At 28.9% G+C, this 13511-nt stretch overlaps 1 protein-coding gene and 1 long non-coding RNA gene across 2 annotated transcripts; both read right to left on the bottom strand.

Annotated features, from left to right (window-relative positions):
- Positions 1–9960: 9960 nt before the first annotated feature.
- LOC110889009 lies at positions 9961–10698 on the bottom strand. Its single transcript, XM_022136501.1, has 3 exons — positions 10616–10698; positions 10195–10521; positions 9961–10095 (listed from the first exon to the last, which is right to left on the bottom strand). The coding sequence occupies exons 1-3, from the start codon at positions 10682–10684 to the stop codon at positions 9961–9963; spliced, it is 531 nt and encodes a 176-aa protein (XP_021992193.1). The 5' UTR covers positions 10685–10698.
- Positions 10699–11158: 460 nt separating this feature from the next.
- Positions 11159–11962, bottom strand: LOC118489345. Its single transcript, XR_004887345.1, has 3 exons — positions 11869–11962; positions 11501–11574; positions 11159–11346 (listed from the first exon to the last, which is right to left on the bottom strand). It is a non-coding gene; the product is annotated as an uncharacterized LOC118489345 (long non-coding RNA).
- Between the last annotated feature and the right edge of the window lie 1549 nt (positions 11963–13511).

Genomic DNA, 13511 nt, shown 5'->3' with positions numbered 1-13511 from the left:
CACATCCTTGTACATGGTGCTTTATAATTTGTAAACATGATAAAATTACAATATTTTACATCACTTCTCCTTTTTATAATAGTATAGATAAGAATATGTAAATAAAAAACAATAAAAATATTGAAAAAGTAAACTGGCCAAATTGTCCCTTAGATTTGGGCACTTGTCAGATCCATCCAAAATACTCGTCATGTAACGTAGTTTTTAATAATGTTAGAAAAATTAATGAATCCGACAACTTTTGTGAAACCCGAGTGGTCAAGTTGAGAAAAAAAAAAAACTCTTTGGACGGATCTGGCAAAAGTGCTCTAACCTTAAGGACAATTTTAGCAGTTGACTCTTTTATTTATTTTCGAGTTTCAAAATAACTATATTGTTTTTCAAAATTATACTATATATATATTAAAATTATAAGCTAATGACTAGTAATTTTAATATTATAATAATATATATTTTTTAATACTTTTATTATTTTATTTTAATATTATACATATACATACATATATTAAAATTAGAAGCTAATGAATAGGAATTTCAATATTATAATAATATATAGTTTTTATAATACTTTTATTAATTTAATATTATAATAATAATTATTATTTTCTTTACTTTTTCAATTTACTCATTTTTTTAATATTACGGGTTAGGATAAGCTTGGTGTCAACCGGTATCAAGCCAGTACTGGTATTGAAAATACCGGTACTGTCCTGTTCAGTAATGAACAGTTTGTAATTATACATATATTATTATTATATTATAATAATAAGCTAATAGATAGTAATTTTAATATTATAATAATATATAGTTTTTTAATACTTTTATTATTTTAATTTAATATTATAATAATAATTATTATTTTCTTTACTTTTTAACTTTAATCATTTTTTTAATATCATGAGTTGGGATAAGCTTGGTGTCAACCGGTATCGAGCCAGTACTGGTATCGAAAATACCGGTACGATCCTGTTCGATATCGGTACATGAAGATAAAAACCGACACTAGTAGAGAAAACGCCAAAAGTTGGTGCCAAATTGATCTTGGAAATCTTTTGGTTCGGGAAATTCAATGCTGCTACTCGGTACCATTTGCTCATTCCTGGTCACGGGTACCGTACGAACAACAACGGTATCGTACAACTTATTTTTGTTGATTTTCTTCAACTTTTAATTTTTTTTCTTTTTTTAGTTTCAGGGGTAGGATGAGCTCGGTGCCAACCGATACAGAATCGGTACTGATACCAAAAATAACGGTTACGGTACCGATATATGAAGGTAAAAAACGGTAGTGAACCGGTACCAGGAACACCAAAAGTCAGTACCGAATTTTTACTTAAGATCTTTCGGTTCAGCAAATTCGGGACCGGTACCCAGAACCATTTGCTCTTTTCTGACCACGATTTTCATACGAACAACATCGTTACCATACAATTTTTTTGGTTGATTTTCTTTGGATTATCTTTTAGTGTTTTTTTCTCCATTTTCTTTTTATTCTTGTCAGCAGTTTCGTTCACAACGCGCCCGTAGTGATTTCAAAACACATATAAACACAGACTAAATAACAAAAAAAAAAAAAATCGCCGGAACACGGCAAACTTCTTAGTAGTAAGAATTTTCCATTGAAAAGAAAAGAAAGATGTTGTCACAGGAAAACAGAAGAGGAGTTTTACTTTAAATCCATATTATTCATATTCAGCTTTTGTTTACAAACATTAAACATAGTTTGGAGTTGAGAACCTTATGCAACTTACGTATGGTTCCATCCACCAAGCCAACCTAAACTTAACCTTGTTTGGTTAGTTCAATTAACAATTAACCTCTTTAGAGCATTCACATTGAATCTTTCATCTCTATCTATATAATAACACTAAAAACATACCTTTCTCTAAAATTTGTTTATTTCCCAAATACCTCCCACATCCAACTCTCTATCCTACTCACAAACACTTGTTTTATTTGTTTTTCTCTTTCCTACACATTCATAGTAAACATATAGAGGGTTAAATGTGAGCCTCTAAATATAGAAGTTTACTTTAGTTTCTATATATTTTTTTCTCTATTTTAGAGATTCTAATGTAGTTGTGTTTTGTTGTTTCCTTTTTTCCCCCTCTATATTATATAGAATGCATGTATATAAAAGCTCCAATGTGAATGCTTTTAATCTTTATATACTGTCGATCTGGTTCATGTAAGAACCGGTTGCCCGATTGTATGAGAACGAACCAATCCGGGAAGTTTCCAATCTCGCTAGTAGCCCACTCGTTCGCGGACCAGGCTAGTTGTGTTGTAGGCTTTAGAATTGTAAGATCAACTGGCCCAAGTCCTCTCAAAACCGGTATGTATACGAAGCCCAAACAAATTACGGGTACAAAGCTTACTTTCATTTTAATGCTGGCGGGCCTGTTTCAGTGTTTTGTACCAACTTGGTAATCCATTCCATGGTACAAATGGTCATGAAAACATCATATTAGTTTTTCTATTTAACGATAATAAAATTGTATTTTATATGTGGAAAGTTTAAATGAAATAAAAATTAAAACATATAACTGGCAAATAATGTTTTAGTAAAAACACAATAATGTGAAAAACAAAATTGACACACAATAATGTGGGGGGGGGGGGGGGGGCAATGACCTAAGGTCCGGTTTTTTTTAATATCTATACTATATAATAAAAGAAACCACTTTCGTGACACTTGTCATCATATTAGAGCATCTCTTATAGATAATTATTATTTTAATTTAATATTTTCTAATTAATTATAGATAATCCTTCTACTAAATATTATTTAGTTTAATATCTTATGGATAATTATTATTTAGTTTAATCTTCTTCTAGTCTATACTATTATTTTGAGTAAATTACGATTTTGGCCCATATGGTTATATCACTTTTATCCTTTTAGCTTAAAAAGGAATTTTTTAACATCCGAGCCCCCAACGTATTCTTTTCTAACCCTTTTGGCCCATAACACTAACCTCATCCATTAAATGTTATTTTTAACATCTGAGCCCCCCAACGTCTTCTTTTTAAACCCTTTTGGCCCCTAAAACTAACCTCATCCATTAAATGTTAGGGGCCAAGAGGGTTAGAAAAAAAGACGTTAGGGGCCGAAAATGTTAGAAAAAAAAAGACGGGGGTTTAGATGTTAAAAAATTATTGTTTGGGCTAGACGTTGGGGGTCAAACAGGTTTTACGAAACTTAATATAAAATTAACTGATATACAAGAAGTTTTTAAGATATAACTTTTTATTATTTGATTTATAAAATTAGATTTATTCAATTCGTACAATACACGGGGTTTTTTAAGGATATAAATTTTTTTATTATTTAGTACATAAAATTACATTTGTTCAAACCGTGTAATACGCATATTTTTAAAGATGTACTCTTTTTATTATTTGGTATATAAAATTATATTTATTCAACCTGTGTAATAAATGAGGTCTTTAAAGATGTTTTATTCTTATTATTTGGTAAACAATATTACAATTATTCAACTCGTGCAATACACGTGTTTTAAAGATATAACTTTTTTATTTGGTATATAAAATTACATTTATTCAACCCGTACAATATTGTTCTTATAGATATAACTTTTTATTATTTAATATACAAAATTATATTTATTCAACCCGTGCAATAAAGAAGGTTTTTAAAGATATATTGTTTTATTATTTAGTATATAAAATTTATTTATTCAACCCGTGTAATACACGGGGTTATAACCTAGTTATATATATATTAACCATTGATTTGAAAAATAAATGGTTAAAATTTCTTCTCATCCTACTTAGTCAAAATAAACTTTTATTTGATCTTACCCCTATATATTAAAGATATGTATATATATTTTAGAGTTAATTGCCCAGATGGTCCCTGTGGTTTCACGTTTTTTCATATTTAGTCCCCATCTGTTGGAAATTGCATGTATACTCCCTGTGGTTTGCTCGGTTGTTACTCGGGTAGTCCCCTAACTAGATGGTGGTTAATTTTTCCAGTTAAGTTGATGAGAAATGACTATATTACCCTCCCCACCCACCCAATCTCTTCTCCAGTTAATTTTTCTATAAAACCACCACAACTCCTCCGTAGCATCCACCTTCACCGGCTGCCACCACCATCTTCCCCACCTCTCCGACGCCGCCTCCGTCTCTGCCAACGAACACCTCTGGTCGCTGATCCCTTCTAATTTCATTGTTTATACGCATTCAGTCATCAATTACATTGGCCTAATAGTGCATACGCAACGACAAAAATTAATGAACTTATCACAGATCCAGAGCAAATCAGTATTTAAACTACTGCAATTCTCATTAATCAGTACATGAAAGCAGTCATAACATGTAACTGCATTACACTCAAATAAATCTACAAGAAAGTCAACCACAATTCAAACACAGATCTCTAACTGATCTATCCAAAATCATAAATCGGTTATCATCGAATTCCACATGAAGCTTCAGATCCCTAATGTTCGTTGGCGAAGAATGGGGTGGCGACCGGAGGTGTTCGGAGATGTGAATCTCACCGGTGATTTTTCCGGCAGACAGAGCTCCGGTGCGTACATTAGAGATGCGTGTGACAGTGATTCGCGTCGGAGATGTGAATCTCGCCGGTGATTCTCCTCGGAGATATGTGATGATCCACCGGATTTGTATCTTTCTGACGACATGATCGGAATATTGGTGAATTGATGTATGAATTTGAGGATTTAGAACAAACTGGGGAAAATTTGGGGATTTTGGGTTGTCAATTTCAATCCGGCAAACCTATTATGATTGAAGATATTAGTGGATTTTGGTTATTTATTTTTATTAAGAGTGAGCGTATTTCGGTCATTTCATACGTATTTAACTGAACATACTAACCTTCATCCACTGTAGGGACTATACGAGTAACAAGTGAGTTAACCATAGGGAGCAAACATGCTATTTTGAAAAGGTGGGGACTAAAGGTGAAAAACTTACAAACCACATGGACTATCCGAGAAATTAACTCTATATTTTATTTCAATTCTTTTAGATCAAAAGTTTTCTTCTAGTGATCTACATTCTCCGTTAAAAGGAGTTGATTGAGTTTGGTCGTAGGTAAGTCTGATTCCCTCAAAACCCATTTATAGGTTATTTTGTTCCTTTTTAATAGATTATTTGTATAATTGTATGTCATTGTAATTGATTAAGTAAATATCTCCCCTAAAATAGAATAGGAGATTCAGTTTGTATCTATATATACAACTAGTCTTGACCTCTCGCGTTACGGTGTGGTGGAGTAAAATTGTGTTGTTGCGGGGCATGGGGTGTAAACCATGCTAAGTAGCAACCAAAATACGACCAAAACTGGGAAAACATATAAATAAAAAAATGAATTTCTAACACCAAGTGACTCATGTGACGTAAAATGTTACAAAGTTAAATTTATGCCGACACGTATTATAAAGTCGAAGGGTAAAAAACCTGAGGGAAGAAATATGACCACCAAACAACATGTCAAGTATCAACCGAATAACGACCAAATCCGGAAAAAAAAAGTAAAACAAAAACTAATTTAAACCTTCGGGACAAATTTAAAAAAAATCAAAGTTTGCTACAAAAAGTAATTTCATAAAATTTACCATGAAAAAATAAGAAAAAGAAAAAAAGAACACAAGAAGACAAAAGTACTAAACCTCATTTATTAAACGGGTTGAGTAAATATAATTTTATATACCAAATAATAAAAAAATTACATCTTAAAAAATATGCGTATTACACGGTTTGAACAAATGTAATTTTCTGTAATAAATAATAAAAAAATATATATCCTTAAAAAACCCCGTGTATTGTACGAATTAAATAAATCTAATTTTATATATCAAATAATAAAAGTTATATCTTAAAAAACCTCATGTATTACATGGGTCGAGTAAATGTAATTTTGTAGAGTGAAAATAAAAATATTTAATATATTTACACAAAGTTTGGTTTTCGTGATAAAAATAGATTATTCTGTCGTTGCAAAATTTGTTAACGAAGTCTCAATAAATTTAACTCTTTATTTAAAACTACGTAACCCGTGGTTATATCACTTTTACCCTTTTAGCCTGAAAAATAATTTTTTAACATCTAAACCACCAACGTCTTTTTTTTCTAAACTTTTTGGCCTCTAACGTCTTTTTTCTAACCCTCTTGGCCCCTAACATTTAATGGATGGGGTTAGTGTTAAGGGCCAAAAGGGTTAAAAAAGAAGACGTTGGGGGCTTAGATGTTAAAAATAACATTTAATGGATGAGGTTAGTGTTAGGGGCCAAAAGGGTTAGAAAAAAAGATGTTGGGGGCTCAGATGTTAAAAAAATTTTTTTTTGAGCTAAAAGGGTAAAAGTGATATAACCATAGGTGCCAAATGCGTAATTTACTCTAAATATTATAAATGAGAAGAATATTAAACTAAATAATAATTATCTATAAGATATTAAACTAAATAATATTTAGTAGAAGGATTATCTATAATCAATTAGAAAATATTAAATTAAAATAATAATTATTTATAAGAGATGCCCTAATATGATGACAAGTGTTCCAAAAGTGATTTCTTTTATTATATAGTATACTAGGTTATCACCCGCGAACTTCGCGGGTAGGAAAATTTACTTTATATTAATCAAACTATGTCAGAAAGTTGTTTTATAATTGTTTTGAATTGAAAGTTGTAGTCATTAGGGTTGCGAACAAACTTGTTTTTTAATTGTTTTGAATTGAAAGTTGTAGTCGTTAGGGTTGCGAGTAAGGTTAGAAACTTTGGGCAAGAACCGGAGGCAAAAATTTGCCTCACTGAATGACCCACGACAAAAAAACTGTTATTTATTATAACAGATTATTAGAACTTTATTAATATTTTGTCCGTTCTTTATTATAACACTTAACATGTACAAAAAAATAAAAAAAACTATAATGAATTCTCCAAGCCTTTAACACCACCATTGTCACCAACCTTTGAAACACACAAACACAATATCTTTTGATATGCACAATCACATTGGTTGAGTACCACACATATAGGCCAAACAGGTTGAAAGTTGACTGTAGTGCAATCTAAATTTCAAATGCATAGTTTTCAAATGTATTCATTATTGTTATAATATTATTTACGTAACTATATTTGACCTATTAATTATTATTTATAAAACATACTAAAAGTGGTTTTTGAAACTTTAAAAGTTAAACATATGACGTAAAATCTTACTTCATAATAATAGATTGTCAATTTGTAAACAAAATTATTAACTCAAATTATAAAATAAATCTATCTATGGAGTATGCATTGGTAAACATACACGACATTCTCAAAATTACAGAGACAAATTTCAATAGTTTGTTTGATTTGCAAAATATTTTATAAATTGATATTAACAAACGGGAAAAAATAAAGATAAAATATAAATTATTAATGTTTAGTTTATTAACAAATTCGAAACCTTAAATTTTTACCTACTTTGATTTTAAAAATATAAGAAAGTACTCAGGGTTACGTTATTGATGGTTTTAAATTCAATTTGTTTGTTTTTAAAAATAAATTAATTTGGAAATTCAAATTGTTTGTGTAAAAAAATATTCATGTATTGATCAAATAAAACGTTGTATCCAAATGACTTGTATTTGTATAATAAAACATAAATGATATTAGTTTGTATTGATACAAAAATTTCCATGATCACAACATCAAACGGAATTTGATCCATTATACGAAACACCTAGTAAAATAAAAACGTATAATAAAACATAAATGATATTAGTTTGTATTGATACATGAAAAAGAGATTGTGTATTACTTAAAAATTTTGCAAAGTACCTGGTTGAAGAAACCGAAGAATAGATTGAAAGTTGATATGTAATGGAGATGTATGTTGTAATTTATATAAAATGATATTATAAATGGAATGTTCTTTTATGATGAGAAATTTAATAAGATACATTTTTAAATCCTAGACTTAATAAGATACCTTTTTAGGTTTTAACAGCACCAAAATGAACAGATTTGACAACATGGGCTTCAAGATCTTGACTAAGCATGTACGAACACATGTCGTTCGCATAATCATCCCAAAGAGTTAAATCAACCTCAACATCTCTAAAAAAAGAATATAGGCAATTAATTTCAAATTAACAAAATTAGGTAATATTTATAAAATATAAAGAAAAAAAATGTAAATTGTATTACTCGAGATCTTGAAGCTTAAGATTGAGGCGTTTTCAAATTAACATGAGATTTAACACTTACCTGCATAACCCAACTTTGATCAAAACAAAACCTCATTTTCAAATAGAAAACTGTGACAATAAAAATAAGGATTTTTTTATTAGTACTCAACAAATGATCGTTAAATAATTAATTAAAAGTGTAATACCATAGAACAAAACAAATATTATATTTATTTTGATAAAAAATAAAATATCTACATCAAAATTATTTGCCATTCTATTGTAGTTTCCATTTTACTTAAAAATGATTGTCAATTAATAAAGAAACAAATTTATCTAAAACTAATTTGGATATGTTATTGCATTATAAATGGAAATATTAATTTACAAAACTTTGGAAATTACGAATAGACAAAATCGACGAAATAATTTAACATAAATAAATTATCATTGTTTTGTTAATTATTATAAATATTTATAAGTTTCCTAAAATAAATAATAAGTTAATAAAAATATAAGATATACATCTAGAAATAAGTCAACATACAAATTCAAACATCAACTTATTTGGTAATTTAACTGTTATGTTTTATCGTGTGTAAGATATACTCACTCCGTCCCATTTTAAATGTCCAAATTTCCACTTTTGGTTGTCCCAATTTTCCAAAAATGTAAATATAATTTCCAGTTTTGCTCTTACCATTACAAACTTCCATTTTTTGTTGTCCCAATTTAATTGTCATTTCTAAGGACATTATTGTCATTTTACAACTCAAAAAATAAAATACTCAAATATTTCTTAAATTGTGTGAATGTGGGTCCCATGACATCTAAAATGGGACAGAGGGAATATTCAATTGTTATATTTTTTAATAAAAATATATAAAACTAACATTCGTATCGAAAAAATTATATATTCGTATTAAAATAATATATGTAGAGGTTCGGATGTTTGCGTTGGATACTTGGATATTAAAAAAGTAATATGATTGGTTGTGCAAAGCTAATAATAAAATTGGAAAAAAGAGTAGTACCAAAATTATGTTCTAAATTAAAACAAAAATTAACTTGTAAACTTTCTTACAAAAGAGGGCATGTTTAAGTACTAATTGTCCAAAGAGAAAACATAACTGACATCCAACTTGGGCCATACGAAGATCAAGTAGAAACTATGCAAACAACTGTAAACCCACCATCAACTAATAACTACCAGTTCAAGAAAACATATACAAAACCAACTAACAACCACAAATGCAAACAGTCACGGACGGCCTCTTTTCTTTGTCGTCTTGTGTACAAATTTGGTCAAAATCAAAAGCTGCGAAGACTTGACATATTTAAAGAAAAGAGTAGCGCCATGTGTATTTGATTTGATTTCAAGAAAGCCGACCACTTGGAAAAACCATACATGTAACCATCTCCATTCTTTTCCGCTATCGTCTTCATGTTTGTTACCTCACATCTAATGTTTTGGATTGAAACATCACGGAGGTTGTGAAAAGAAAGAGACAACTCATCGGAAATAGCAGACGGTAAACGCTGAAAGTCACAAAACAAAAAATTGTCAAAGTAATCTAAAACATATGCTTATTACTTGAATAAAATATATAAATTTTAATAATATGAAAACACATACCATTCTGTTCTCGGCGACTTTGGTGAACTCAATGATTGAAATTGTTTTCGACCTTTTCAATGTAGAACGTTTACATTGAAAACACATACCATTCTGTTTTCGACCTTTTCAATGTTCTCGGCGACTTTATGATAAGTTTTAATAAATTAGATTAAAATATAGGTGTTTACATTGAACACGGACTCAAAACTTGCCAACTGAAATTTGTCGTCTTCACATTCCACAACAACACTTTCCTGAAAGTCAGTTTCGGCAGTACTACACTTCTCCTTATGTTCGGACTACAAAAAAAAGATAAAAAATAACAATGTGTGAAATTCAAGATCTACTTGTAAGCTCGCGTTAATAACTAAATAATAGTATAGATGTATAATTCTAACCGCAATAACCAAATCATCACCATCATCACCATAGATGGAGTCATCCAAAACAACTAACTCAACCTTGTTGTTCTGAATTTGAGTACTGGTTTGGTGATTAAAGACTGAAAGCTCGAAAATTTTATTTCCAACCATTGAAAAGACAAAGATAGATCGGCTGTCTAAGGCAAGATCGTTTACCATCTTAGAACATCCATGAGTAAAAACACAGCTGTCAGTTAATCCGTCCATCTTAACGTTCCAAAATCTATCTCCTAAATAAAGAGTTGATTGACCACCTTTGAAATTTTTCCCATAAAATTGCCTCCAAAATTCATCAGCCATGACCTGCATAGGCAGTGATAATTAAAAATTAATTTAAAAACCAATATACAGAAAGAAAACATTATTCATCATACTGATTGTATAATATACTACTTACAATAACGTCTTTGTCAGGTGTGATTTTGGATATAAAGCAGTATTGATGAACAAATGATTTAAACACCATTAGAAAGAATGATGATTGTCAATGACTGAAACATAAGATAGTTATTTTTTCTTATACAACTATCCCGAACAACTTTGGTGAAGCCATCAGCAAGAACATGGCCAACATCAGTTTTTTTCAGTCTTACAAACCATAACTTGTTGCCATCAACAATCTTAACTGAATCTTTGTAAGGTGGTTGGTCTCCCCAAATCATTGAAGCAAAGTCATTAGGTATTTGCTATGAGTTTAAAAAAAAAATAAAAAAAAAAGACAAACATCAGTTTACTAAAAATATGATTAGTATTTAGAATACCAATAACCGTACCAAAAATATCTGGTCATCTTCCTGAATAAGCTTTAAAAATGAAGGACTGTTGTTCATTGGATCCATATCTGAAAATTAAATATGAAGGTTTTTTACAAAATTAAACGGTAAAGTATTTATAGAAACACAATCAATATTTCTCAATAAGCTTTCAAACTTATCTCAATAGTTTTGTTATTACTGATTCACCCACTATTGTTGGTAGGGTAGCCAATGCAGATGCAGCTTGTATTCTTATCTTGAAAATAGAATAATTACTGAGCGAAGTAAAAGAATACAAAAAACTGAAGGAGCCCTATGCAGAGCAAAGTAAACACAAAATTCAAACACCTATTAGTTCATCAAAGCACTTATTCTGCAATCCAAATAAAAAACTCGGTAAAATAAGTTTAAAATATACCTTCACATTATGTTTTATATCCAAGTCAAAACACAAAATAATACATTGAAAGAAATTATAAAGCAAGAGAATTCAAGTAATAGAAATATTGAATTTTGATGTTAATTACCTTAGCGCTATCCCCTGTAAGCGGAAGAGAATAATCAATTAACAAAGAAACCTTCTTATATCACTCCATCAATTCTGTCACATTAAAGATGAATTAAGTTAATTGAAAAAGGAATGGCTAAATGGATGAAACACATTAATGGTTTACTTCCAAATTTAAATTTAAAAAAATGATTGACTTCCAAATTTAAAATCAAACACATTAATGGCAAACTTCAAAATTTAAATTTAAGATAATGATTGACTTCAAAATTAAAAATTTAAAATCACACACAATAATGGTTTACTTCAAAATATAAATTTAAAATAATAATTGACTATCATTATACCAGATCAAAAAACACCAAAAAACGATAAAATTAAACTTACCTCTTGTGTTCGAAAAAGATTCAGACTCATGCAGTTGCATAAGTCATCATCAATAAGTTCAAGACATTGACCATATGGAACTTTTCCTTCCCACAATAAGGTTGCAAAATCATACGGTATTTCCTATGAATCGAAACAAAAACATATAAGCTTAAAATTTAATTTTAATGATGTAAAACTTATATGTAACAACCAATAAATATTTTTAATATGATTGTTGAATAATTTGAATCTAATTAGCTATATAGAAACCAATAATTGTTGATTAAAGTTTATTAAAAATTAGGATAATTAACAATTATACAAAATGAATATAGTCAACTTCTATTTTAGGTAACTTTATTTAAAAATAAGCCAAATATAATTTAAATTTAAAATTACTATAATATGTTGGAATATTTAATCAAAATTATATATAGAATTTTAAATTTTAAACCACTAACATGTCTTTGTACATTGAACCCACGTAAAAAGGAAATCCAATTAATGTTATTAACTCCAAATCGTTTACTTCCATAATATCCTCCAAATCAAAATTTTGAATTTTAAATCAAGTTATTATCTATCATCTAAATAAGGAAATTATCAGCCAAATATACCAAAAACACATTTGTTGACGTTTTTAAAAAATATTAATATATTCTTAAAACATGCTTCTAATAATTAAAACGATATTAGAAAACATACAAATGTTAGCATCTTGAAGGACATAATCATCTAAAATACAGTGAAAGTTCAAAACTCAATTCCGTATCTATTATTTTAATGATTTAAAGCATATACGGTAAAAACCAATAAATTTTTTAATATGATTGTTGAATAATTTGAATCTAATTAGTTATATAGAAACCAATAATTGTCGATTAGAGGTTATTAAAAATTAGGATAATTAGCAATTATAAAAAATGAATGTAGTCAACTTCTATTTCAGGTAACTTTATTTAAAAATAAATCAAATATAATTTAAATTTAAAATTACTATAATATGTTGGAAGAATTTAATCAAAATTATATATAAAACTCTAAATTTTAAACCATTAACATGTCTAGGTACATTGAACTCACCTAAAAAGGAAATCCAATTAATGTTATTAACTCCAAATCGTTTACTTCCATATTATACTCCAAATCAAAAATTTGAATTTAAAATCAAGTTATTATATATCCTCTAAATAAGGAAATAAAAATTAACAATAATAATTTTGGAACAAACGGATGGATAGCACCGAACCGTTATCATGATCCGAAATTCAATTGTCAAACATCAAGGATCAAACCATTAAACTCCAAGAACAAATATGATATTCAATCAAGCTTCAAACAAAACAATAGAAACGTGGAGCAAAGATTCTGACAAAACAATATTACAAACTTAAAAAAGAGAAAACAACTATAACATTCAACTAACCTCTGTTGCTTGTTGAATGATCGGAGTCCGATTGTTATCCAAGATTTAGGGATTCACATGAAAATCAAAATAAACAAAAATCAGTAAGTTTGATAAATGTCCAATACATGAGTTTGATAAATGTCCAATACATGATTAACGTTCATAGACACTACATAAATCAGAGAATGTAGATGATGATAACAAAACCTCTGATCTTGATATTGTTTGCAAAAAAAATATAAATGTTCAATCG

The sequence above is a fragment of the Helianthus annuus genome, chromosome 17, assembly GCF_002127325.2.
Source record: "Helianthus annuus cultivar XRQ/B chromosome 17, HanXRQr2.0-SUNRISE, whole genome shotgun sequence".
Classification (NCBI taxonomy): Eukaryota; Viridiplantae; Streptophyta; class Magnoliopsida; order Asterales; family Asteraceae; genus Helianthus; species Helianthus annuus.
The sequence above is the reverse complement of the archived record's forward strand: the minus strand, read 5'-3'. Positions and strand labels throughout refer to the sequence as shown.

Bases quoted from the DNA above. Each gene is read 5' to 3' on its own strand.
- LOC110889009 (XM_022136501.1), bottom strand. From the start codon at position 10,684: ATGGTGTTTAAATCATTTGTTCATCAATACTGCTTTATATCCAAAATC. The intron at 10,522-10,615 runs GTAAGTAGTATA...CTGCCTATGCAG, and splicing joins CACCTGACAAAGACGTTATT to GTCATGGCTGATGAATTTTG. The intron at 10,096-10,194 runs GTTAGAATTATA...TTTTTTTTGTAG, and splicing joins GTGATGATTTGGTTATTGCG to TCCGAACATAAGGAGAAGTG.